This window comes from Trichosporon asahii, assembly GCF_000293215.1.
Source record: "Trichosporon asahii var. asahii CBS 2479 unplaced genomic scaffold scaffold00009, whole genome shotgun sequence".
Lineage (NCBI taxonomy): Eukaryota > Fungi > Basidiomycota > Tremellomycetes > Trichosporonales > Trichosporonaceae > Trichosporon > Trichosporon asahii.
Window position 1 is genome coordinate 951907 of NW_014040915.1, and position 26837 is coordinate 978743.

The window sequence follows — 26837 nt, forward strand, 5'->3', positions numbered from 1 at the left end:
TAGCTTGCAGCATCGGGGAAAGAAGTATCGATGTATTAATACACCACTTTTCAGCGTGGAAGATGCAGAGGACAGTGCATAGTGGTACAACAGGGCTACAGAGGGCTAACGTAATGAAACTAGTGGTTGTGGCCGGTGTGATCGTCGGCGTCGCAGCCAGTCGCACCACGCCGCCCAGCGGTGGCGAGACAGCCCTCCACGACCTGGAGCAGGTGCCTGTTCTCAAGAGCAGCCTGAACACGCTCCTTGTCGTTCAGCTGCTTGTTGACAGCATGCTCGGACTGGTGCGTGCCTTCCTTGATGCGGAGGTCAACGCGGTAGCGAGAAGGCAGAGCGCGAAGCAGACGCACGCGGAGAGAAAGGCCTGAAGTTAGCTGAAGCCCGTTCAAAAGCTAGATCTAGGAGTATTGACCGCTGCACTTACCGATCAGCGTGCTCATGGAGCAGTGCGGGATTGTAGGAGTAAGATACACGAGCACGCGGTTGCCGCGCACATGGACGTCCTCGGGCGAGACGACGCGGAGCTGCTCGAGCGACACGGGATGCTCGGGGTCGGTGACGGAGCGTATAAGGTCTGCTGTCAGCTTGTCCACCTGATGCAAGAAGCTGTTCGAACTTACCGAAGACTTCCTGGGAGTCAATCTCTTCCCTCTCCTCATCGGAGGGCTGAAGGGGGTCCTCGAATGCGTCGGCCCACAGCCCCTCCTCTCGCCCAGTTCCAGCCGTGGCGTAGATCTCGGGCGCGGCGTTGTCGAGTTCTCTCGGCATGTTGGTGTTCTCGTGAAGAGCAAGTGTGTTAAAGTGACTTGTCGAATGCAGCGGCGAAGACGTCAGAAGTTGAGTTACCGGCTATGGATGACTCATGTGGAGGTCGCCTGGTCGCCTTGTCTCAGGTTGAGGGACGGGAGCAAACTGGAGAGTCAAGCCTCACAAGCTCGCCTAGACGGTATGCACAGATGCGAGCCTGTGCCTGCAGTATCCAGCCAATGACCCAGCCAATGACCAGGCATCCGCCACGGTGCGCCCGGAAAGCCCCGAGCTAACCCCGAATGAGCTCTTGCTTTCGCCCACTACACCACTCATCACCATGTCCGAGGAGAAGTGAGTTCAGCTCGCGCAGCGCACGCAGCGCGCCCCCGACGTGCCGACGACACCGGCGTAGCCATGCATGCGCTCGAAGTGCTAGGAGAAAGGAGGAAATGCTGACGTTTCGCAGGACCTACACCGTGAGTTTAAGACTGACAACCGGAGGAATATGATTGGAAGGGATCGACGCTCGCATTGTTGCAGCTGCAGCACTCAATCGACTTCGCCCCGCGACGAACGCTTGCTGACGCCCGACTAGCTGCAGACTGCCGGCTTCGAGTGAGTTATCAGCTACATTGCACTGAACACAGCTAACTTTCCAGCGCCCGGTTCCCCAACCAGAACCAGACCAAGCACTGGTGAGATTCGGAGCAACTCTGCGCCTCCTGAGAATCGATAGCTGACCCTCGACTTTTTCTTCGATCGCGACACACGTACGCTTGCTTCACACACGAAACACATATCACGCTACTACTCGAACCGTTCACACGATACAGCTGGGTGAGTTCTGCTACTGGTCGGGATGCGTGTGGCTTGCACAAGGACAGACTTTTCGGGTGATCGGACGGAGCGAGGCATTTCGCGCTCTTCCGAATGATCCGACGTCACCGGTTTGCGACTCGTCCGCCATGCCCAAGCCATGTCAACCCAACCCAACCCGACCCCGTTCCTCGATCATGTCTTGCTGACAATCAGCAAAACTTCGTTGACTTCCACAAGTGTGTCAACGCCAAGGGCGAGGACTTCCAGCCTTGCCAGCAGTTCAAGCGCGCCTACATGGCCCTCTGCCCCAGTGAGTATAGCAGCTATGGGTTGCAGCGCAAAGCGCAGAGCACTGATACTCTACAGACGAGTGGACCAACAAGTGGGACGAGCAGCTCGAGAACGGCACCTTCCCCGCCTCGGTTGAGCCTTAAGCAGATCTTCGCAAAACAACATAGGTGCTAGTCCCGTAGCAAAAAGCAGCATGAATGTTTCGCAAAAGGTTCAATCTGCCCCCCTTTGCGGGCTTGTGGTGTTGTCAGAGCGTGTCAGCAGCGCAACAGGGGTATTGGTTGCCCCACGGCAAGGTCCTTATGAGACGCTTGACCAGCTTATGTCATGACATGAGAGCCGTACGGTACACTACAATGCTCCACCCACCGAAGCCACCATCGACTACAGCGCTCCTCTCACACTCTCCTCTCTCAATACGAGACTCGTGATGTATAAGTAATGCGCATGTCCCTAACGTCTTTCGCGCCTTCGCTCCTCGGGCTTAAAACTACAGTCCGGCGCCGGCGCCAGCGGTTCCAAAGGCTTAGGCCTCTTCCTCTTCAACGAAGATCTCCTGGTACTTCTCCAGGATGGTCTCGATGGCCTATATGCGTTAGCTGGTGCAGGATAGAAAGCTGAGAGATAAACTCACCTTGCACTGGAAGTTCATGTGCTCCAGGTTCAAGCCTCCCTCCTCTGGCGGGGCGCCGAGCAACGTCGGACCAAACACAATCGAAAGGTTGGAAGCCGACATTTGGTTCACACCTTCCTTGCGGCGGATGCGGTCCAGATGACCCATGAAGTACTTCAGAGTGGCGTAGTTGGGGTCTGGCAGCTCGTTCACCTGTTCGTGCAGTCGGATGTGTCGTAAACGGTCATTGTCGTACCTAGCAGCCTCGATAAAGCCATGGTATAGGCCGTACGTCAGCAGCGGCTCCGGCAGCTCCCGGAACCAGAGCTTCAGTGCGCCAGACACGACATTGATGTCCGAGGTCCACTGCTCGTCCATAACGTCAACGCTATCGATGTCCTTGTCGAGGGCATTCTTGAGCGCTTGAACTTTGCTGGTCGTGCCGGACAAGCGGTAGATACCCATGGACTCAAGACCGTACGCTTCGATCGCCTCTGCGCACTTCTTAACGATCTTTGGCACCTCCGTTCCATCGCGCTGCAATTGGTCGCCGAGATCAACTCCGAACGTTGCCCCTGTGGAAGCGGGAATGGAGTTGCTCGAGTAGTAATCGTTCTGTGGCGGCGATGTCACAGCGACAGCGCTGCCGTTCGGCGGAGGCACGGGGTTAGTCTGGACATTGGTAGGGCCCGAAATGACAGGACCACCCGGTGCCGACGTCGACGCCTGCACGTGCGGCGGTAATGTCGGGTTCTGTCGTCAGTCACCGTCCGTGTAGCAATTACTTACGAAGTTCTCGTCATACGGCCCCTCGCGACGCGGTCCCTTGGGGATGTTGCGCGCCACTGCGTAGTTCTGCATGTACGCCTTGAAGTCGCTGCGATTGTCGATGCTCTCGAACACTTGCTTCAGGCTCAGTCCGTCTTCGGGCGTGGGCGGACAGAGAATGGAACCTTCACCGACGACAGTCGACTCGTACATGAACGCATACCGTGTGAGGTGGTACTGGATTCCGAGATCGAGCTCATCGGCACAGTCCTTCAGTAACTACCGGTCTGTCAGCTCATCACTCATCGCTCCCCGATCTCTCTCTCTCTCTCAACACTCACCCGCACGATCTTGGGCAGCTGTTGGCTGAAGTACTCCTGTCGCAGCGCTTGGCTCTCCAAAACAGCCTTGCGGAACGCCTCGCTGGCACCCGCCATGCGCTGCCGGACATCGTCTTCGTGGCGCTGCATCTGGGCGGGGTTCTTGCCCTTGAACAAGCCCTTGGTCATTGCTTTGCCGATACGGTTCTTATTCGCGCTAGTACCGTTGCCAGCTGTGTGGTTGGCAGCGTTGGCATTGCGCATACCCGCGTCGCGATAGCTCTCTCCCTCCTTGGCTACCAGAATACGCTCGAGCTCCTCGGCCGTCGCATCGAACCTCGCTTTGGCCTTGTCCATGACCGTTTCGGAGTCTTGAAGTATGGCTTGGAAACGCGCGCCGTTATCCTTGTGAATCTTGCGCTGCTTTTCACCTTCCCTCGCCAGCGATGCGAGCTCCTCGCTCATTTCCCCGAGCCGCTGAGCAAACCTAATCCTGTTCTGGGCGAGTTGCTCCTGCATGCGGAGCGATTGCTGGTATGACTGCACGAATGACCTGAAAGGAGGTTAGCCGAGGGTCTGGCTCTTCAGTTCAATGTTTGAACTCACCCCGCCTTGCAATCCATCTTGCTGTAGACCTCGATTGCTTGCCTCGCCATATCACCCAATCCTCGCGCATACTTCTCCTCCACTTCTGACCGTTGACGAAAGAAGCCAGAGATTTGCTGCTGCGTTAGCTGACCGGACGGCAAACGGCATGACTGTTGCCTCACCTTGCACGATGCGACGGATTGCTTTATCCTGTCCCCGAGTAGAGGAAGAGCACACTAATTCGTCAGCACAGCTTCTCAGCCCGCACTGCATCGCACTCACGTCCATGTCACACAGCCCATTAACGATGCCTTCGTCAAACCCTACGGGGCCATCCACTTCTTTACCTTCTAAACGACTGGCCGAGCTGGAAGACATGCGCCGTCCGTTCCTGTAGGCGAACGCGTTCGCCGTCGTAGTCGACGATGGGGCCTCGGTGGAGACAGTGCTGACTGCGGTCGTAGACTGCGAGGCGGATCCGGCATTCATGACTGTGGACGCCCCGGAGGGATGAGAGGAGTGTTGTGATGAATCTGTGTCGCGCGTTAGCTTCGTCGTACGAACTCGAGCCACCCGCGTGCACTTACAGTGAGGTCTGTTGTTGCGTGCAAACGAGTACCCGTTCTCCGAAGGGTCATGTGGAGAGTTGAGGTCGCGCGGAGACTCTGAGTAGTTGTAAGCCTCCATGGCAGCAGGTGCCGCTGAGGAGGGCACGTAGACGAAGTTGGATCAACAATGGAGGGAAGGCGGGTTGGTGATTGTATGAGTCGTAAGAAGTGCCGTCGGCAAACCGGACGAAAGCGCAACGGCAGCGATTCTGAGCGTTGGGGCAGGACTCGGTGACGGCGGCAGCGACGGTTGAATGGGGTGGAGTTGATGAGCAAGTGAGAAGAGTGTGAATGGGCGTGGAAAGGGAGTTAAGGAGATGGAGAAAGGCAGCGAACGACGTCGGAGGGGGTGTCTTGGATGGCGGATGCGCAGGTGCATCGAACCAGTGTAAGTAGTATCAAGACTAAGCGCAGGTAATGTGTTTGTTTTGAAGTACTAATGAGTTGCTAATGGGGGCACAGCCAAGGATTAATGACAATTGAGACCTATTTGTCGACGAAAGCGGTACGTGGTACATGGCATGGCACATGCAGTTTCCAGTATGCTGCATGTCTGAGGAGTGCTGGGCGTGTCCTGAGTGCCCGCCTGGCAGGCAGTCTTCCTTCATGGCTGGTGTTGCGTGTCACAGTCCCATCGTCTGACCCCTGGCCACGCCCCTGACTGCCTGAACACGACGTACCACACCTACCGTCTTGGTGCTGTGGCCCAGGACACAGGATCGCAGGACGGGGGCCCCCTCCGCTCCTTCCAGCTGGCGGCGTGCCAGCGCCATCGTGTCTGTGGGTTGCTTCCGCCCCCCAAATCACCTTCTGAGTGAACCCTCCGCGCACTTCGTTCCGTCTGTTCTTCGCCTGGGACCCTGGACCTGAGCGCGTTGCCGCTGGAACGGCCAATCTCCCGACAGCCGCCATAATAGCCCGTTCCATCACCACGTCGCACAGTCAGCGCTCCCGGAGGCCCCGGAACGAGATCTTGGTCGTTGTCTGCTTGCTCTCTGGACTTGCATTCTCAATTACAAGGCAACAATTCGGTCTCAAATTGTCTTTGCCTCACCGTCCATTCTTCTCACGCTGCTTCCAATGAGGTGCGGGAATGGATCAACAAGGTCGGCTGCGCAGGTCGTGGCCGTGCTGCCAGATGCCAGACCCGTTCAGGCCTTGTCGGCGCGCTTCCTAAGCGGCCTTCTGGCCTTTGACCTCTTTCCCAAAACAAGCTTCGGGGTGCTTTTCGAGACGTTCCGCGCCCGTCCAGGCCATGCCCCTGTCTTCCGCAATCACTTGTCGCACAAAGGTCCGTTGGGACGCATAACGGGCTCAACTTTTCCCTGCCGTGATCCCGTGAGCTGACTGGGTCAAGCTGGGAACCTCTCCGTCGTGTTGCGTATAACACGCTTCCCGTATCTCTCTATACGCCCCCTTTTCGCGGTTGGTGGGTGGTTAAGCCTCCCCTCATGGTCGCTGGACACTGGCTGGATCGACCGCTCCTTCAGCAGCGACGCTCTATGGTGCCATGCCGGAATCCAGCGTCCACAACTATCCTCTTAGAACGGTTTGTCTAAGTCTAGTAGTGGGTGGAAGACTCGTGGGGACACTAATGCATTGAACAGGGGGAATTCGACGTTGCTCAAAAGCCACTATGGTGGATTCGACCGGTCCGGTATACGGCATGAACAGCCGGCAAAGTGAAATTGGCTATCCGGAGAGAGCTTCACATCACACTTCTCCCATCTACACATTCTTCATCCATGCGCGCAATTTACGCCGCCCTCGCTCTTCCTCTCCTTTTCAGGCTGCTCCGTGCACGCCGAGGACCTACTCGTGAGCAGCTCCTTCCCCCCAGTGAGGAACGAGTGGTGCTTCTCGGCGCTTCGTCTGGTATTGGAAAGGAACTGGCGCTCGTCTACGCAAAGCGTGGCGCCAAGATGTGAGTACTTTAGTGCTCTGTGCAAAAGCGTGGTCTGACAAAGCATATAGCTGTCTCGTTGCTCGCCGAGCAGATGTTCTCGCCAAGGTACGGGACGAGTGCGTTGCGCAAGGTCTCAACCCGGCTCGCATCATCACCGTTCCGGCCGACGTCACACAGGCCGCCGACCTCGTCAAGGTTCGCGATGAGGTTGTGAAAGGTGAGCATAGCTAGATTTTACGACAACTGACAAGGCAGCCTGGGATGGCTTCGATACTCTTCACATCCTCGCGGGCGTACCCTCCACGCGTACCTTGCTCAAGCTTGCCGGCGTCGAGCTTGTCGCTGACCCGAGCGACAAGTCCGCTAAACCGCGATTGATCCCAAAGTCCGAGATTGGAGATCTTCCTCCATCAGACATCCCCACTGTTGAGGGCCTTGACAAGCTGGCTGTGGAAGCGCGTGCCGCCTCTGACATCAATTTTGTCGGCACCGTTCTCGCTCTTGCTACATTCGTGAGTTGCCTTCGTGTGGATGTCGACTGACTTCAAAAGCTTCCTCTGCTCGCCTCCTCCTCAAAATCCCCTGCTGTTCACCACCTGTCTTCTGTCGCGGCTTCCATTGCTGCGCCATCCCGATGCATCTACTCAGCAACGAAGGGCGCCGCTCTTGCCGCTGTGGAGGCTGCTCGTGCTGAGTGCGAGGGCATGGGCGTCCGGTTCTTTTGTGAGTCACTGCGTGTGTGGATGTGAGACTGATATCAGCCCTTCTTCCGGGCACCATCGACAATGATTTCCGTACTAAGACGGCCATCTCGCAGACGGGCGGCAACTGCGAAGTACACAACGGAGTTGACGCGACCTGGGGCGAGAAGCTGTTGCTGAAGCAGGAGACGGTTGTCGACACTATTATCCAGCAACTGGCTCTCCCTCCCAACCCCAGCCCGACCATTCCCTACCCTCCTTTTAACTGGTTCTCCTCACTGAACACTCCTCCCGCATCGAAGCTGTGGCTGCCATGGCAGTACAAGATGGGCACCTTGCTCAACTACACTCCCGCTGGATACCTGTACGTCGAGCCAAACGCGCGTGAGAAGTACGGTCTGCGCAAGTGAATGGCTATCAAGTGTATAATATAGATGTAGGATCAACGCCGCCAATGTCCACTATATACGCACTCTGTTGTGCATGGTATGCGGACGCGGTAGCCAAGGTCAGTAAGGTTTGGTGGAAAGTAGCATGTCGTTCCTTGCCGGAGCTTAATTACGTCACGACGCGTTGCGTGAGGGTGACCGAGTGACCAAGTCCCGAGTGTTTCAGATGGCTGTTCGAACGTTTGAGGTTTCTGCTGCCCGCTGTTGTGTACCAGTCATGCATCAAAAAGTCACGGTGTGTGCGCAATAACCAAGTGACAAGCATGAGAAGGAACACTACTGTATGCACGTTCGCTAGAAGGCCTAAACACTGGCTGCACGCCACTCCGACGCGCCCGCACGCAACCCCGCTGAGCGATCGGGACGTTGACGTTGAATTGCATTAAGCCCGAGTGCCGAGTGTCAACAGTCCACCCTCCCGAGACCACTAGCGCTATCATCTGCTCAATGCTCGGCCTGATGGCTCACGCACAAGCATGCAGATATGCAGACAAGCGATGGAGAGGCCAGAGCACAGCTTGACAGGGTGAACCTCCTTTACACAGCGACAGTAGCGCCCCTCACGCCTGCGCCCCACCCTTCCGCTCTGACCGGCAAGCGTTCCTTGGGCACAGACCATTGTGTTGCCGCACAAAGAATTGCGGAATAGACCAAGCTCTCGTTCTGACACTGTCTCCATCGATTTCTTCCATCTGCCGGTCTGTCACTCACTGTGCACAGCGGCCAGACCATCGGAGCAGTCGCGTCGGCGCGTCTCAACTCATACTCTCTTAGCTCTAGCTCACAGGTACGTTTCACCTTCCCTGTCCAGCAGACCCGGCGCTGGTGGGTTCAGCGACCGGGTGGCGTCACGCTAGATTGACAAGGGGCGTGTTCGATCAACATTGAGACCTTGCGTCCTTGCAGCTTGCGGCTTGTCACTCTCGACTGCACGCCAGCATTTGTTTGCAGTTGCTCACTTCCTCAGCTGAACCACGATTCCGCTATTGCACTTCCTTCTGCCTATCGAGCTATGAGCAGTGAGCTGTCGATAACTGCATCGACAACTGCCAAGACGACCAGCACTACAACCAAGACTATGGCCTCCACCGTGGCTACATCTACTGCGACGTTCAGCCGGTGAGTCTCGCGGACCGCGCATTCTTCTAGCGTCAGATTCAGAGCGCTGACCCATAAGCACTGGACGTAGTACGTCCACGTCGCGAGCAAACCTGGCCCGCCTCCCTAGCCTGAAGCAGCTCAGCGATCGTCTTGGGCCCAAGGAGAACGAGAAGGTCGAGAAGGAGAAGGAAGCGAAGGAAGAGGAGAAGAGAGACAAGGAGCAGCAGAAACCCGCCCTCAGCGAGATCACGACGATCACCACCAACGTTCCCATCGCTGCGCCTACCCCCGTCGTTGGCTCACGCCTGAAGCTCCCGGCCAGCGCCGTTGCTCGCGCCAATCTGTCCCCCGACGGGTCCAGGACGAAGAAAGAGGGTCAGGTGCAGAAGTCATCCTCCGAGAAGACCGTGAAGGCCTCGCAGGACGGCAAGCAAGCTGGGTCTCAGCCGCTGAGCAAGTCTATCTCAAGCACTGCAGAGCCCCTTGCGCCGACTAAGACCCCCGAGCCCGCTGCCGACGCCTCCGCCGCCGGGTCGCAAGTCACTATTCACGAAGTCAAGGCCTCTGATGAGGGCGATCAGCAGGATGAGTTGCCCGCCGCCCCGGCCGACGCAACGGATAGCAGTGCCGCTAGCAACGGGGAGAAGAAGGAGAACGATGACTGCAAGGACGACACGCAGGTCAAGGACAATCAGGGGAAGCCCGACGCTCATCGCACTGTTCGTGCCTTGGGTATGGGACGCCCTGGAGTGCCCTCAACGCCGCCTCCCCGCAGCGACTCGGTGGTGCCCGATATCGTCGTGCAGTCATCAACCCCAGGCAAGGGTGAAGTCTCTGAGGAGACCGAGAAGCGTGCTGCGGACGCCCTCGCCGCCGGCCAGCACCCTCTTGCCCACTCATGGTAAGTCACAGCGCAGATCCCCACTAATGCCAGGACGCTCTACTATGACTCCAAGACATACAAGCCTGAGCCCTCCAAGAAGAAGGCGGATCTGTTGAACCCTTGGGAGGCTTCGCTTCTTCACGTGGGCACGTTCGACACCGTCGAGGGCTTTGCGCGTCACATGAACAACATCCGCCTCCCGAGCGGCCTCGGAAAGGGCGCCAACTACCATCTGTTCAAGGATGGCATCAAGCCGCTGTGGGAGGACCCTGCGAACAAGAACGGTGGCAAGTGGGTCATGCTCGTGCGCGGCCAGCAATCTCTCATCGACTCAATCTGGTCTAACCTCTGCATGGCGCTCGTCGGACAGGTCCTAGACCCGTTGAACAGCGTGTGCGGGATCGTCGTCTCGGCACGCCCCAAGATGGACCGCGTCCAGGTCTGGACCCGTGGCCGTGACGACTACCCTGCCTTGAATGCCCTCGCCAACCGCATCATGTCGGCCATGGCCCTCGAGCCCCGTGAACTGGACGGGATCTCGCTGGAGTTTAACGTGAGTTTCCACGCCTGACGCACGCTGACCTTAGTCGAACAAGCCCGGAGACAACATCAACGACAGCAAGCTGCTCCGCATCACGCCCAACACCCGATCCGCCTCCGTCGCCAGCTTACCGACCGATAGTCCCCGCCCGCGCAACAATCGCCTGCCTAGCACGCCGGTCAATGGCTCGCCCGTGATGATGAACGCGTCCATGCCGCTGCCGTCCCCTGTGCCCCGAGGCGTGTCGAGCAGCTTGCCCCTGCGTCGCACCAGCTCGGGCCCCGGCGCCAACCCCGGGAACAGCAACCCATTCGCGGGTCCTCTGGGTGTCGTTCGCGGTAGTCGACTTGGAAACGCGACAAACTAAGAGCTTCGATTTTTGAGATTGGCATGTGACCGCGTCCGCCGATATCCGTATGTTGTTTATACCGAAAAGGAGACCTTTCAACTCCTTCCGTCATCTGTACATTTCGCCTTGTAAGAATTCCAGTACCAGTAGCGCACACACGATGCATGCGCGTTGTAGTCGAGCCGCGGTTGTGTAACTAATGGTGTATAGTGAGGAAGTTGAAACCATTGAGAGCGCTGTCAGGGTCGCCGGTCTGTCCAGCAAGTGCCACACGGCGGCGTTAGATTATGGAGTCACCGTTCACCCTGGCGCGCACTATGGTGCGTTGACCGCACTTGTCTGCGCGTGCGTCTCTGAAGCAGTGTCGTCAGATCCATCCGCCCTCATCTAATCGTATTCATCCACACAATCTCGACGCTCTCAGCGGTTATCTGGTCCACCTGTTCGGCTCGGCTTGCATCGCTTCACGGCCACCGACTCCGCCCTCCCACTCTCCTTCACTCGTAACTCGACAACTCCATCTCAAGGCCCTCCAGGGGCGATTCCTGGATAATGTACGGCAGTCGCGCCTTCGGTCCGGGCGGACGAGGCGACATGGCATCGCGCTCCTCTCAGATGGGGAACAACCAGCTCGGCTCTAGTCAACTCGGCGCCGGCCAGCTGAGCTCGAGCCAGCTCAGCAACCAGAGCGGAGGTGGCAATGGCGGCGCCGGCGGGGCTGGCCCTCCTCTGCTGCTCGACAATCTTGCTCAGCATCTCAACAATCCCCCCGCGCCTTCCAACCCGCCTCCTTCTTCTCAGGCCAACTTTCCGCCTCCTCCCGGCGTTCCCGGAGGCGGCAACACACCCGCGCCTGGCACTGGCAAGCTGCTGCTGCTGCCCAACGGCAACCCTCCGCCCGCCGGGAGTGAGGAGGAGAAGATTTACCACCTCATCACCGAGCTGTTGGACCCCGAGACGCGCGAGACGGCGTTACTCGAGCTGAGCAAGAAGCGTGAGATGTACGAGGACCTCGCACTCGTGCTCTGGGGAGGATTCGGCATCATGAGCAGCCTGCTTCTCGAGATCGTCAACGTGTACCCGTCGCTCTCGCCCCCCGTCCTGACGGCGCACGCATCAAATCGCGTCTGCAACGCTCTCGCGCTCCTGCAGTGCGTTGCGAGCCACTCGGAGACTCGCAGCCTGTTCCTTAACGCGCACATCCCGCTCTTCCTCTACCCGTTCCTCAACACGACGTCCAAGACGAGACCTTTCGAGTACCTGCGTCTCACGTCCCTCGGCGTTATCGGCGCGCTGGTCAAGCAGAACGACAACTCGGACGTCATCAACTTCCTGCTCTCGACCGAGATCATCCCCCTGTGTCTCCGCATCATGGAGACCGGGTCCGAGCTGTCCAAGACGGTCGCCATCTTCATTGTTCAGAAGATCCTCCTCGACGACCTTGGCCTGCAGTACATCTGCCAAACGTACGAGCGATTCTACGCCGTTGGCGCCGTTCTCTCTAACATGGTGTCGGCGCTCGTCGAGACGCAGGCCGTCCGTCTCCTCAAGCATGTTGTCAGGTGCTACCTGCGCATGAGCGACAACCCCCGCGCCCGCGAGGCTCTCCGCGCATGCCTCCCTGAGCCGCTTCGCGATGGCACCTTCGCCGGCCTCCTCAAGGGCGATCTCGTCACCAAGAGATGCCTGCAGACCCTGCTCGTGAACCTCAACGAGCGTTCCGAGTGAGCCCCGACCTATCAAGCTTATTAATCAACCGTCGCGGACGTCGAACAATCATCAATCAACCTCCGAGCACACCCAATCTCCAGTGTATTTTGTCAACCACGCCACCATTTCGCCATAGAGCAATATAAATCAAGAATACAACAACAAGCCATAACGCTGGCGGCGTCCGATCGACCCCGCCGAGCGATACCCAGCAAATACGTCCTTCCCTCTTCGTTTCTAGCATTTCCACGTCTTCTTGCAGGCGTTGTACGCACCGAGTCACCCAATCATCAACCACCAGCATACGTCCACAACCTGTTTGCGCAAACACTACATGTCAAAGAAAGAAGAAAACAACAAAACGAAAACATACGAGTATAGTCGTGGGCTCTATTCGACCGGCTACCTTTGGTGCCGTAGACTAGGGCCCGGATCAGTAGTTAGCTTATGTCGTTGCGACCATCCTGCGTTTCGCGGGGTGGTCGTGACAGTAGCCTAGCAGTGGATATCTGAATGTATGAGCTGTAATGAACGCGAACTCTGCGTGCAAGTGCGTGGCGTACAACGGCGATGGGAGCATTTTGCGAGATAGTGACCATGATGTCACCTGCTCACCAACCTCCACCGACGACATCCACACTGCACGCGGTCGTCCAGTCGTCTTTAACATTCTCAATCGGCTGCCCATCGTCTTTTGAACTCATTAAACGTTTCTCACCAACGAGCTCAGCAAGATGCAAGCAACCTCTGAACAAGCGATAAGCTTGCAAGCGGCCAGCCCATCGAGCGCAGCGGCGCACGCAACTGCACCGGGCAGCTCGCCGCTCCTGAATCTACCGACAGAGGTTGGTCGCACAGCGAAAGCTGAGGCTGACAAAGCCAGGTTCTGCACCAGGTTCTTGTGGAAAGCGGCAATACGGATCCCAAGTCTATCGCAGCCCTGTCGAGGACGTGCCGAGACTTGTGCGAGCTCATTGACGACGTGAGACCTGCCTTCCTCCGCCCACACCAATGCCATTTGATCCAAGGCTGGGTAGCGCCTGCCCTTATTTTCAGCGCACTGACCAGCTACTGTGCCGCCAGTGTCCCTCCGCTGGACATTTCCTGCATTGCCGCCTGACTTGGGCGCTGTTACCGTAGTGCACAGCGGCCATGCTGACCACTGCCCACTCTTTCTCCCGTCTAACCTCACAGTAGCGTCACCACTCGAATGATCAGCTGCCTGAGCTAACAACAGTCCACCGCATTATGGAGAGACCTCTTCCTTTCCACATACGACGACCCACGTCGAGCTGCCGCGTACCCTACGCCGAGAGCTGCGGACTGGCGGCAAGAATTTCAAGATAGGGCGTGGGTCCAGAGCGCCCTCCGGCGAGGCGAGGAGAGGTATGGCGAACTGGTGGGTGACCTTTCTTCTCGACCGCCCTTATTCTTGTCGTTCTCCTGTCACTTTGCTGCCCCAGTCGTCTTCATATTTCCGATCTCTTTGGCTGGCGGCTGTTGAGTCAGCGTGCAGTTTCCCTGCACGGCTGGGCATGTGTGCGATAGCCGCTGCTTGAACTGCGCGGAGAGTGACAGCTATTGCTGAAACGCTGCCGGGAGCTGGTAGACCGGTTTTGCAGACATCGAAGCTTACAGCAGGAATCGGACGTGGATCGCATCGCCAATACTCTGCTGGGTCTCTACATCGACCTGCCAGCGGACGCCGATCCCGATTCCGAAGATCCCTTCGCGTTCTTCGCAGCCCGAACACGCAATGTGCCCCTCCTGACGCCACTTCTCTACGGCAAAACTCTGAGACATCTCTACCTCCACACCCAGACCAACAGACTGGAGGGCGGGCACAACCTCCGTCGCAAGAATGGCCTGCATCCCGGCCTGTCCAGGCTGCACTGCCTCATGACGACAGAACTCGACGACGATCACGGACGTATCGGTGTGTACCGCAAGGTGCTGAGAAATCATCGCGGGTTGATGAGGGAGACGTGCTACTCGGCGAGAAACTTCAAGAGTCGCAACGACTGGGGACCTTTCACGCCCCAAGGAAAAGTCGAGTGGGGACTGCTCAATGCTTTGAGCACTGTTATGAGTGAGTTCAGTTCTTTTGTCAGAAGCTCCACGGTCTGGGGGGGTTAATGGTCTGCCGTCGCTGGGTGCCTCAAGGGGTGATGACAGCTGTCTCTGATGTTGGATTGACGTAATGGTGGAGTGGGAGCCTTTTTAAAGCGTCTCTCCACTCGAGAGTGAGCCGCTGGTGCCTTCGAAAGGCGCGGTCGCCAGCACCAGAGGTCATCACGATTTCGGAGCGGGAAACCTTTACGGAAAGTGCGTCTGCAAGGCTGGGAGAAAATCCCAGCTTTTCAGCAGAATGACCCCTTCTCGTTCCAGGATGCGCGAGAGCCAACAAGATGCTCACGGTGGCTGGTGGCTGTCATTCCTCTCTCTCCAGTGAAGGGGTTGCCTGCCCATTACCTGTGTTGGTGGTGGCGAGGGCGACTGCGGTAGAGGGGCGTGCTCGTGCAATCGCTCTGGGGGAGGTGGGAGACGAGCCTTGAGATGTGCCACACCCCGGTTGGTAGTCGAACTTGTCGCCAGACTTTCCGACGAGCTCAAGCGAGTGCGAGGATGTCAGGCAGAGACGCAAGCCGCCAAGCTCTAGGGTATCGAATCCCTTTCGCTTCGTCGAACACAGGGTCGATATCCGGCGAGTTTCATGCGGATCAGTGGCGCTAGCGGGCGGATCGGTGATGAGGGTGGGGGTGCGCTTCCATGGGACACCCCAAAGGTCTCGTGACTGCGAAGAGTATCCAACAGCTGTCCATCAAGATGCTGAATGCTCTTCGGAGCGGGAACAGTACGGGGAGCAAGGACTTGGCATTGCGAAGAAGATGACTAAGAACATGTGGTGCCACCACGTCTGCAGGAGCCTGAACAAGGAGCCGAGTCCTGGATGCGCTTTCCACGAAGACTACAATCTCCGCGGCGGGGATCGACGGCACAATGGTAGAAAGCAGCAATCTTCGGTACCTGGCCCACGCGGTTTAGCAGCTCCAGGGATCCGCAGAGCTGCGTCACATTTTCTCCGAGAACATCCCAACACTCCGCGCGATCGGGGATAACAGTGGTCGGCGGCCGAGGGATCGTTTAGCGCCCGGGAAAGCGAGCGGCTCCACCATTTTGGAAACACTACCAAGTGTCCGCTGCGCGAGACAGGTCTGGGCGATCCCCTTGGGTCATCATTGACCGTCCGCCCGTCGCTGGACAGTCCGTGCACCAGTTCCGTGTCGCAATCTTCCAAACATCATCCTCGTTTCGAGCATCGCGACCAGGGTCGAGAACAGATCCATCGTTGGACAAGCGAACTGGACCACTGCCACAGCGGAGTACACACTCACTTCGATGTTCCAGACTGGTCTGTCCTCGCAACGTTGGATCATTGCCCTGCGATCGCTCCCCATGAAGCAATTGACAAGTGCCTCATGGCGATGAGCTAGTTCGGTCACAGCTTGTGTAGTGCACCTCGTGATGCTCCCCGAGAAGTGTACGACCCTGGACAGGTCCACTTCGGCATCCGGCCACTTTGTCGTGTGGTAGTTGTTCGGCGTTCTACTCCTTTTGGTGTTGGCTTTTTGGTTGCCGATTTGAGGCACCGCGGAAGCACAGCTGAGGAGCTGAGGCACGTTTGAGGTACCCCGCGACACGGCTCCCCTCCCTTTTCGTGTCCTCGTCGTCATCCCATGAGCCTAAACTGACAAGCTCCATTCCAGTGCTCAACGCCGTTGACGTCCTCGACCTTGAAGACGAAGGTTCAGCGTGGTTGCGTACTCCACCCCCCATTGGAACTGGCGTGTCTGCCGTAAGATCCCAAGGTTTCCTGGACCATACGCGACCGAACGACCTCCCGGACGATCAGGTCTGGGACTGGGCTGGCGTCGCAGGCCCGTGGGCTGGCACTTATGCCTATCTCGAGTGAGTGTTGCTGAATGGGTTACGTGTTTGAATTGTCGAGAGCGGGAGGTACGAGCAGAGCATGGGACAAAGCATGCGCATGGTGAGAAGGTCGTTCAAGGAGTGCAAAGGGAGGCAACCCTATCTCCAGAGTGCGCATAGCATTCATTCTGCGAAAGCCTGGAAGCGTGGCAGTCGGGGACTCTTAATGAAGGTACCCGACAACCAAAATGAAATGTCGGTGTTCATGGAAACCCAACACACGAACATGGCGTTTCATGTCAGACCCCGCTAGACTCATCTGGTTTGCACGTCTGATCTTATCGCTCTGCATGCTTGTCGGGGGGCGCGGAAGTAGGCACACTTTGCCAGTTATCCGCGCAGGCACCGTATCTTCGGGCAGGCAACGGTCTAACACTTGGAATGGTAGGCAGGAGGAGTTGCTGACCCACTCAGTTACGCAGACTGGCTACGACTGAACCATCCTGGGATGCTCGCGATGGAATCTTCACTGCCTCGCTTGGACCTCACGACGTATGGCGAGGCCGTGGGGGACCTGATCAACCTTTACGCAATCGTCGATGCAGGGCCCGAGGATGCAGACGCCGCTTGCTCCGCCATAGAGGGCGAGAGTGTAGTACTGCCTCGAATCGAGACGTCCTTGGAAACCTCAGCCCTGTATCCACCGCTGTACTTCCACTCTGAGCAGAGGTTGACCGGTCACATGGCTCAGCGAGGCTTTATCCGGGGAGTAGCTCGGGTTACGCCAGACGATCCTCCGGAGGTTAGATGGACGATCATCATCCGCTACGGGGGCGAGGACCGGTGGCGCATGGAAGGTGTCCAAGTTGGCGGCAGGGGCAGCAAGCGCGGCTTCTTTGGCGTAAGTAATGTTCATGCGGCCGCTGGTGTGGGCGAGAGGCTAGCATCTTTCCATGATCGACGTCGATGCGCGTACTAACTGTTGCAGACGTGGACGGATGCTGCAAAGGAGCTATACTCACCGAATGGACCAGTCTGGTTCTGGCATCTCTGACGACCGGAACGAGTGAGCCTGTCCAGCATGCTAGCCACTGTCACCTTCCATGGGCCGTCGCTTCGTTAAGCGAGCTTTCCAAATCCCAAACCAAGGGAGCGTTCACCGCTCCACGCGGTAGCTCGACAGAAAAGCTTCATACCTGACTAAGTTACTAGACGACCAGTAATTTACAAGCTCGGAATGTTCCAACGTGTCCCCGAGGCTTGGAAACAGACTTGTTGTTCGCGGTCGCATCTATAGCGTCTTCCATAGCAGCAGGCGGCACGGAGAGCAGAGTAAGCTCGTGACCAAGACATGCAGCAAGCTGGACTAAGTTGGCGTTGTCGGAGCCATAGAGCTGGCGATCTTCGCGTAGAAAAGAAGTAGCCCAGAGATGGATGGGAGCGTTTCCTCGTCGATCGATTTTCACTTTTGCGTTTCGTCCCCCCGCCACCGACCTGACAACAGTGCACAGCCAGGTCCCCAGGTCCGCCGTCCGCCACTCTCCTACAGCTGCTCGTGTGCATGCGTCCATACCGGCGTGCCTCATGGAGCGTGCGGACGGCGATCATTGCGCGTCTCCTGACCAGCAGGCGGTCAGCACACACCGTGCACTGCTCATCCGAGCCCGTGCCGGTCCGAAATGCATCGGACTTTGAACATGGGGAGGTGCGGGGGACTGGCGCACCCAGCGGCAACGGGCTGAGCGGCGATGAGCAGCCTGTCACCCACCTCCAACCCATGTACCCATGTGCACAACTCTGGGGCAAACTCTGGGGCCGGACATGGCACATGCTGTCATGCGCAGCTGTTGGCTTCGGCGCTGCTGCCGTCATCCGGTAAGATAACAGCTGGATTAAGCGTATCGGCGCACGCACTACGTGCCACACGAGCCTTGCGGGGTACTGGAACCGATGCGGCAGCCTGGGCTGTTCCGCGCTACGGCGGGCAACGCCGCTGGTAGCGTCCGGCACGCAGCAGGTAGCAGAGAGCCGACTGGAACGCCGCTTGGGGCACTTGCAGCGCTCTGACGTACTGGGCGCTGACGAGAGAATCGGCGAGACCGAAACGCTAGCTCCATCCAAGCCGGCCTAAGAGTGGATCTAAACACAGTCTAAATGTGCCTAAGGAGGCAGGAGGTGGTGAAGGCTGCACGTCGTCGCAGACGCTAATGCAGGTCAAGCCCGGCCTAAGGCTGTCTCCGGCTGCCAAACCTTATCCCGGACAACGGTAGACGAGCACGATACCGTGGTGCCTCTTGCCTTAGCTCGCTACAAGCATCCAGGTGCCCTCTGCGTTGCTCGGGCTAAGGCCCAAGTGCGGTAGCGTGTAAGACCCGACATGGATAGCGTGATCCACTGCCCGGCCGTAGTTCCGGGCGTGATCCGTGTGCCGTGATTCTTGGGGTGCACTGTGAGCAACACACGATCGCTCACGATCACCCACGATCACGCTAGCTGCCGGGTTGCTGCTAACAGTAACTAGTCGGCACATGTTCACTGGCATTCCCGGGGCCCATTCATGAACTCATGTCGGTCATGCTGGTGCACCCCTCGAACACCACCTGGGTCGCAGTCATGGGCTGCAGCAGTGTCTCGCATATGGGCGCGCCCCGGGCATATGATACAGTGGCGCACGAGGACGAGCACTTGAAACAACATGTTCCAGCTCCAGACACCGGAGGAGTGCTCTATGGACATGTGCGAGGCGCCGCCACCCCGGCGAGTGAGCTGTTTCGTCCTTCAGAAATAGACACTGCTCAATGAGCTGCACAACGAGTGACAACATGCACCGCGGAAACATCGGCGCACGCAAGAGAAGCGCGGTAGACGGTCTGCCGGCGGTCGATCTCGCCCGCGCGGCCGCCCAGATTGTCCCCAGATGTCCCCAGATAGCCTTGAGATGTGTTGCACATGCCCGGAGCACGGTCCGCGCCACTCTGTCGGGTTGGCACCCTTCATGACACGAATTCACGCATTGAGGCAAGCATGCCGCACTGCACAGCATGCGGGTGGCTGACGTACATGGCGTACGGCAGTGAGCGTGGGGGTGGATGATGTGCTCGGCGGTGCGCATGACCTGCGGCGCGGCACCCACTTGTGCGATTGTGCGCAAATAGCAGCAGCCGCACAGCCAGTGTCCCCACATTCCCACTGCAGCCTCGGCGTTGAGTACCAGTCACAATCGATCACGGCTGTCACTTGACAGCCGTCCGTTTCTAATCGCGCAGACAGACATGCCACACAAGGGCAAAGAGCAAGCTAGAGCAGGCATGACATGCATGACGGCGTGTCAGGCTAATGTGAGCAGCCTGCCAGCTTCCAGGGCATGGCCCAACGAAGTCCAGCCCACGAGAGGCATAAACGGCGCCAGTGAGCGCCCGAACACGCCTAGTGCGGAATTTAGTGCGGAATTCATTTCTAAAACACTCGATGCGCAGCCCCCGCCCCGCACCCAAGTTGCACAAGTGCAGGTCGGCCACGGTGCCGCCTCGACCTCGGCCATCGTCAGCGGCTTGCCCTCCCTTCAACGAACTACCAAGCCGGGGGTCAAGCAAGCGCAAGCGGGCCCGCCTGGCCCGCCTCAACCTTTCGCCGACCCGCACACGAGTAGGGTTAGGACCTGACTCGGACTTTCTGCGGCGTGCTTCATGTTCTCCGGGACGCCCTCAATGGGCTGGCGTCGTGGGATGAATGGGGTTCAACAGGAAACAACACGCACTACATTCTTGCCGAGAGATGCGCCGGATCTGTGGTCCTGTGATCAGTGTTCCGCGCTGAATGCTCATGGGTTTCCTCGTGAATACCAAGATGCACATGCTGCTCATGCAGAGCCCATGTCTGCTGCCCGGGCAGGGGGCAGCGCATGCATTCATGTGATGCAGCACAGGCAGCAAGGAAAAAATTGCTCACATGCAGGCGGACGCCGAGGTCCACGGACGAGGGCTAGCGTCGCCAATTAGCATCGCTTACTTTCGCTTTTTCCGGTGCTTAGAATAGACGCCGGATCAAAGTACTCCGCCTCCCCTCCGCCGCGCCACTGCCCTCCCTCCGTCCTGCACCTGCGCAACTCTGCGCCGGCGGAGGCCCGCCCGTGCTCCTCGGACCGTGACGCCGCGCATGCGCTGACGTCTTGCCTCCAATCCCTCGAGGATGGTAGTTTCGGCGGCCTTGCGGGCCCGTGGGCTGTGGACTCCGCAGATTCGCCTTTCCTGGAAATCGTCGGGGTTCGGGAGATAGCAAGACCCCGAAGCACACGGCTCCCGCGCCTGCACCTCTTCCCAACCCTACTCCCGTCACTCGCTGACGGGCCGGGGAATAATTGAGCTTGCACCCTTGTCGTGCGCACGCCGAGATATTGCATGGGACGAAGAGACACGAGAGGAAGAGGTATTTTCTTGCACACAGCCCCAGAATGCCCAGACGCCCAGGCAGTCAGAGGAACATGTCGCAATGTGGGATTCGGCGAGTAGGCCGCAGGAGGAACCTCGGATGAACATAGGCTGCACACTCCAACTTTGCGAGGCACAGCACCCGTCTGCAGGAAGCAGGAACGCCACCGATCAGGCGATCAAAGGAACCTGCCAAACCTGTGCAGACGGTGGGTGAAGTGTGGGTTCGGGTGCGTCTGGGGCTCGCTACGGGCAGCCGCCTCTCAGAACATGACTCCTGCCATTGGAACAGTGGGACGTCCACAGTGGGTGCGATCCCCAACATGCCAAGCGCCGACGCGTTCATTGATCAAGTGGGACCGGCACGGTCCGGCATGACCACGGCAAGCAAGGGGTAGCAGGGTCGGCGGGGTGGCCGAATCATCCTCAGAGCACAGAAGAAGAGAGGAGCGGCATCCGTATCCTGGATAGCGAGCTGGCACCCGAGCAGCCCTGTATCCCTTTTCCCTTACCTCGAAGGGCAACACCGCCACGATAAGAAACATCACGTGCACGGGCATGGGTCTCTTGCATGTTCGCTTGTCGATATTCCTTACTGGAGGCCGATGCATCCCATCTTGGGAGGAGATTGCGGGGAGGAGTGCACGACGCAGAGGGCAGGGAGGAAGAGGGCCAGGAACCCACGTCAGGCGCGGGGTAACAAGCTACAAGGTTCAGGCACTAACCGCATGGAGCAAAACCAACGTCACCAGGGTCCAAGGGGCCCGGAGAGTCGTCGTATTCGATAACAGGTGCCATTCAACTGCAATACTGCTATACCATGCCCCCCAGGCTCATGGCGAGGGGGGCCACGGCCGAGGCAGCGCCTGGCAGATACACGGCCAGCTCGCCGCGTCGCATGCATATTCAGTGGCAAGGCGTCCGCCATGACGAGGAGGCGCAGATGCAGACAAGACCCGAGGCGATCGCGATCAGCCGTCGGCGCAACCAGATGCAGTCACCTCGTGCGCCTCAGATGTCACCTCGGCAGAGCGGCGCATTGAGCGCAGATTGCATGATCTCGGCGCTTGGGTATGTACAGGGAGGCGAGGGGGGCGAAAAAGACGGGGGTGAGGCGGGGTGACTGCGACTGGCGCTAGTCCGGATGTGCCAGGCGGCCCAGTGCCCGGAGCATTCTGGCAGGTTAGCTGGTACGCTGCTCGCGCGCTCGATCGCCGGACCGGGCAGCGTCGATAACGATCAAATCTGGTGTCGAAAGCGATCGCGAGATCCGCGCTATCTGCAGAATCCCGGTCTGTGTCGCAGCATTGCTGCGCGTGGTTTTTTTATCCATGAGCCATGCTACTGCGTGCCGCTGGTCGTACGCCGCCCTGCTGTTCCGCTCTGCTCTGCTGGAGCAAGCGGCGAAGGTTGCGGGGACTGAATGGGAGGGAGCACAGACCGCCATCGGATGCCGAAATGAAACGGCGGTCTGCAGAAATCCGAACAGGGCGCTGGTACGTGCACGCTGGTTAGCTGCTGCTCGCTGCAGGCTGTTCAGACTGGCCATGCATGGCTGCACGCTGGGCGCGAGTGTAACAAAGCCCCAACCAAGACCGCAAGACCGCGCTTGCAGCGAAGGAACAGGGTGTGCAGGGCGCCCCCACGAGAACCCTGAGGTTCCTGGGACCCCTGCGCCCTGCCATCCGGCCCTTGGCCCATGTGCCGTGGTTCTGCGGCTCTGTAGCGGTCAGGGATCAGGGTCCATGGTCAGATAACACCTCGTGATACACGGTATGCTATCTTCCCCGCACCGGCTCACAGTCGCTACAAACGAAACTCGGCTCTCTCTCCCTCCTCCTCGAGTATTCGCGCACGCGCGCACTGCTCCGCCGTCCACCTCGTCACAAGATTCACCTCGCATGGGTGCATGGGTCCTTCCGTCCTGCCGTCCTGCCGTCCTGCACTCAATGTCGCTAGCTCACTACCGAGTGGACATGACCGGCCGGCCGGCAAACGAGACCGTCACCCAATGCAGCCCAACTCGGCCATGATCTCCAGGCTCACTGCTCAGGCTAGTCCGAGGTCCATGGTTCATGGGCCGGCTCTCTGCAGGCGACCCGCACGCAGCAACAGCAGCAACCAGCATCCATGCAGCAACTATTAAACCAGCGCAATCCTGCTGCACACCCTCACTCTTCTTCGTCGCAACACCAAGCATCGTACACTCACGGACTTGGTTTTCAAGGTATAATCCCATCCTCCAACGCAAGTAGAACCAAAGCCCCCTACTTTACTCCGCCATACCCTCTCACCCCCCTCTGGCCCCCCTCCACATCGGCCGATCACTCCCCGTTCGTTCGCCCTGCAGCACACCCATTTGTGTTGCTTTATCCTACCGCCGAACGTTATTATTGTCCGACAGAGGTTTCTGTAATCGACCCTTGAATCGATACGATTCGAGTGCGCTCAGACCTTTGCATCGCCCATCGGGTTTCAACGCCGCATATCCTCAATCGAGCGTCGACGTTATCCTCAGATTTTGGGGGTACGTGACTGGCTGGTCGGTGTCGAAGGTATCGTCATCATTCCGAGAGCCAATTCGTGCCCAGTTCCTGGAGAAGCACGCGCAAAGCGGCGGAACCAAGTAACACCTGTCTAGGTAAGTGGACCCAATGACACAAAGTTTGGTTATCATAGACCGGCGGGGTTTCCACAGCGTGCGATCGTGTCTTGTCGTGCCGTGCATGCCATCAGCCATCGCATCCCACCTGACCGACCAAGGGTGGGTGCAGGATGCAGGATGCTGGATTGCAGGAGCATCGCGCATTGAGGAGTGGACCTCATGCGACAAGCAGCACGGCGGCGCCTGGCTGGGGCGGACCTGGGCCTGCCTGGGACCGCATGGCTGGCTGCTGTATGGCTGAACTGTTGAGTTGAGCGATTTCGAGTTGGATTTCGATTTCGTGCACTTGGGATCCTGGTCATGTACTCACGCTGACCCTTAGGCTGGAGCCCTGCACTCGATTTCCAACAGCGTGTCTTTCTTTCTTCTTTGTTCAGGTTTCGAACCCTGGACGACATCCGCCGCCTGCCTTCCCTAGGGTCCCTGCATCCTTGATCCTTGGTCCCTTATCCCTCCTCGCTCTTCCTTTATCCCCCCCACCCCCGCAATCCGCAAGACCCGTACCGCTGTAACCGCTCTACCGCTGCACCGCTGCAACTGTACCGCACACCTCCCGAACCTCCGCCGCACGCGCACCGCACAGTGCCTCTCTCGCCGTTCGTTCCTCAGGTCCCTCAGCCTCCGTTCCTCCGTTCCTTAGTTGCTCGGTCGCTTCCCTTCAGCCCTATCTTGCCCACGAGTACGCGTGTCGAGTGGCGACACACGTTTCGTACCCAAGACCCTTCGATCACCGGACCTCATCCTGCCGTGTGTCCTGACACTCGTGCCTCTCCCCCGCAGTCGACTCATCAGCCGGCCGCCCCTCTGCCCAAGTCGCGCAATCAAGCATCTTTTCGCATTTCCTCAGGTGAGTCGGCCTCCGTTGCCGAAGCAACGCGGAGCGCGGACACGCCGCTGGGTGGGTCCTAAGGGTGGCTCTCCTGCTGCTCTGCTCGCTTCTGTCGCTTGAACCAGTCCCTACCATCGGCTCAAGCATATTACGCTTTGCCACACACAGATGGTTTATTTAGACCCAAGTCGTCTTCATCGCAGCGATCCTTCCTCCGCTCTTCTTTATCTTCTGTCCCACACACTCCCGCGCCATCGCTAACACACACTAAGATCATCAAACGATCGCACCCACACACATCTACGGCTGTCTCACACACATCTCATCTCGCCAATCCATCCACAGACATATAGTCACCCACCACCCCTGAATCTGCAAGAAGGCTCCTCGCTATACGCAACGCCTCCTTCATCGTCGTCTGGTCCATTGCTTTCGCACTAGCCTCCGACGAACCAACTTTTCAAGTGAGTAGCCCACAGCCAGCCAGCCCGTGTCACGGTGTACTGCACACGACCTGGACCACAGCTCTGACCAGCGCCAGATCGTTCGCAGTCTGTCACCTCGTGTAGCACTGCACGCCTCTGAATTGCTTGTCTCAAGTGGCACCTCTGCCGGATCACAAGCAAACGACCCAGCCCCAGCGCCTCCGCAACCACTGGCGCTACACCCACCCGCCATCCGAACGACCGACATCAGCCACGGCTTTTGGGCCCTGCATCAACCGCCGTCCCCTCATATTGTTCCACACCTGGTCAATACCCTGAGCGTAGCATCATTGGATCTCACCTCTCAAGACCCAAGCCCTGCTCATTGATCGATTCCACCTTCCTCGTTCGCCGTCTCCGTATATCCATCCATCTTCGTTCCACATCCTTCAAGTCTCGCCTGTGTCTTCCTTCTTCTTTGCGTCGACACTTGTCACATCTCTTCTCTTCTATCCTCCCATCCATCTCTCATACCCCTCAGGCCCCCAACACCCCCTTTCTTTATGACTGCTATCTTCGATCAACCTCCCACTCTAGTCGCTTCCGATCACTCTCAGGTCTCCCCAGCGACTACCGCCATTGAATCACCTAGAGACTACCGTCGCTCTAGCATGCTCTCGGACTCGTCTGCGCTCTACTCTTCATACGCCAGCTCGTCCAACTCCCTTGGCCCCGCCACGCCCGAGAACGCTTCGTTCCCTTACGACCACCGCCGCTCGTTCGCCGCCGAACGTGACGCTAAGGACCGTGCCAGTGACAACCACGCACCTTCCTTCCCCTTTTCTAGCTCGCTCGACAACCACAGCCCCTCGACCCTGCCCTACCCTATCAACGTCGGCATGTCGTATCCTTACAGCAACGGGCTGCACAGCACCGTCCCTCGCCAGCCCACCGTGGCCCGCTCCGCTACTAGCGACAGCCTCCCGAGCTATCAGCCTCACCTGAGCAGTAGCCTGCACACTGGTGCTCGCCCCCTCGTCTCTTCGGGTTACCAGAACAACATCCACGGTGTCTCGGGCTACTCGGTCGGCGGGTCTTCCTTCCCTCCTGCTTCGACCACGGTGCTTCCTGGTTTCAACGGCCGTTACTCCTACGACAGCAACGCTGGTCGTTACAACATGGGCGTGCCTATGGGCAACGGTGGCGTCTCGGCTGAGAACGACCTCCAGTTCGTGTCTCTCGCTGGTCCTGTCGCGAAGAAGCGCTCCCGTCGTCGCTACGACGAGATTGAGCGCATCTACCCCTGTGGCTACAAGGGCTGCGACAAGGCTTACGGCACCCTCAACCACCTCAACGCGCATGTCGCCATGCAGAAGCACGGTGAGAAGCGTCTTCCCGCCGAGTTCAAGGAGATGCGCAAGGAGTGGCGCAAGAAGAAGAGGGAGGAGGCTGCTGCCGCCGCCAACAAGGAAGCCGCCGCCGCCGCTGCTGCCGCCAACGAGGCCCAGTCTCTTCCTTCTGCCGGCCCTTACACGAATAGCGTCTACTCCCCTTGGGGAGCCCCTCAAGAGAACAACGACCCTGTCTCGAACTACTCCTCGCACGCCGACTCGCACGACGCCTTTGGCGGGCACCGCAGCTCGAACGGCTCGTTTCTGAACAGCCCTCCTGGATGGGGCACCGCCGCCGCCGGTTCCAATGAGAACACTCGCCCCGCCACCGCCAACACGGGTTCCTCGACCGGTGGCTCGCCCACTGAGCCTTCGCGTTTCAGCAGCAGCTACCTCTGGCCCCAGGGCAACGGCTACAAGCAGGGTGCCCGTGGTGATGACTACCCTCCCTCGTCCGGTACGCACCAGCACTCGTTCAACTCGTACTCGATGAACCACCACGCTTAATTGGACCGGTCCTTTCGCCGATGCCTAGAGATTTTCCTTTTTCCTATTTACCCTTACCCCGACTGTTCTCCTTTTTTGTCTCAATGGCCCCGATACCTCGTTTGAAGTGATCACCCTACTATTCCCGTTCAAATCGTTTTGTTTACGTGCGGACCAAGGTACACCTGCATAGCTTGTGGACTGAAGTCTGACGCATAAAACCCCAAACGGCCATTGAAGATCCGACACCGTGTAGCGATACATCTTTGTAGCCTGTAGCATGCAGA

The 26837-nt window shown here is 58.4% G+C and overlaps 8 protein-coding genes across 8 annotated transcripts; 6 read left to right on the forward strand and 2 right to left on the reverse strand.

Annotated features, from left to right (window-relative positions):
* Positions 1-119: 119 nt before the first annotated feature.
* Positions 120-768, reverse strand: A1Q1_07130 (transcription-related protein; the record flags this gene model as incomplete). The annotated part of the gene is made up of 3 exons (XM_014327379.1): positions 120-364; positions 425-574; positions 621-768. The coding sequence occupies 3 exons, from the start codon at positions 766-768 to the stop codon at positions 120-122; spliced, it is 543 nt and encodes a 180-aa protein (XP_014182854.1).
* A 319-nt stretch (positions 769-1087) lies between these two features.
* Positions 1088-2003, forward strand: A1Q1_07131 (uncharacterized protein; the record flags this gene model as incomplete). The annotated part of the gene is made up of 6 exons (XM_014327380.1): positions 1088-1101; positions 1217-1226; positions 1346-1365; positions 1410-1445; positions 1725-1879; positions 1936-2003. The coding sequence occupies 6 exons, from the start codon at positions 1088-1090 to the stop codon at positions 2001-2003; spliced, it is 303 nt and encodes a 100-aa protein (XP_014182855.1).
* Positions 2004-2386: 383 nt separating this feature from the next.
* A1Q1_07132 (GTPase activating protein) lies at positions 2387-4836 on the reverse strand (the record flags this gene model as incomplete). Its single annotated transcript, XM_014327381.1, has 7 exons — positions 2387-2446; positions 2495-3199; positions 3263-3520; positions 3583-4114; positions 4168-4385; positions 4432-4682; positions 4737-4836. 7 exons carry the CDS (start codon positions 4834-4836, stop codon positions 2387-2389), a joined length of 2124 nt encoding a protein of 707 aa, XP_014182856.1.
* A 3989-nt stretch (positions 4837-8825) lies between these two features.
* A1Q1_07133 (uncharacterized protein) lies at positions 8826-10705 on the forward strand (the record flags this gene model as incomplete). Its single annotated transcript, XM_014327382.1, has 4 exons — positions 8826-8932; positions 9003-9766; positions 9827-10350; positions 10394-10705. 4 exons carry the CDS (start codon positions 8826-8828, stop codon positions 10703-10705), a joined length of 1707 nt encoding a protein of 568 aa, XP_014182857.1.
* Positions 10706-11239: 534 nt separating this feature from the next.
* Positions 11240-12415, forward strand: A1Q1_07134 (regulation of transcription from Pol II promoter-related protein; the record flags this gene model as incomplete). The annotated part of the gene is made up of 1 exon (XM_014327383.1): positions 11240-12415. The coding sequence occupies one exon, from the start codon at positions 11240-11242 to the stop codon at positions 12413-12415; it is 1176 nt and encodes a 391-aa protein (XP_014182858.1).
* A 3381-nt stretch (positions 12416-15796) lies between these two features.
* On the forward strand, positions 15797-17381 carry A1Q1_07135 (uncharacterized protein; the record flags this gene model as incomplete). Its single annotated transcript, XM_014327384.1, has 4 exons — positions 15797-15809; positions 16165-16366; positions 16802-17228; positions 17316-17381. The coding sequence occupies 4 exons, from the start codon at positions 15797-15799 to the stop codon at positions 17379-17381; spliced, it is 708 nt and encodes a 235-aa protein (XP_014182859.1).
* Positions 17382-19599: 2218 nt separating this feature from the next.
* Positions 19600-19989, forward strand: A1Q1_07136 (uncharacterized protein; the record flags this gene model as incomplete). Its single annotated transcript, XM_014327385.1, has 1 exon — positions 19600-19989. The coding sequence occupies one exon, from the start codon at positions 19600-19602 to the stop codon at positions 19987-19989; it is 390 nt and encodes a 129-aa protein (XP_014182860.1).
* Positions 19990-25236: 5247 nt separating this feature from the next.
* Positions 25237-26571, forward strand: A1Q1_07137 (uncharacterized protein; the record flags this gene model as incomplete). The annotated part of the gene is made up of 1 exon (XM_014327386.1): positions 25237-26571. One exon carries the CDS (start codon positions 25237-25239, stop codon positions 26569-26571), a length of 1335 nt encoding a protein of 444 aa, XP_014182861.1.
* Between the last annotated feature and the right edge of the window lie 266 nt (positions 26572-26837).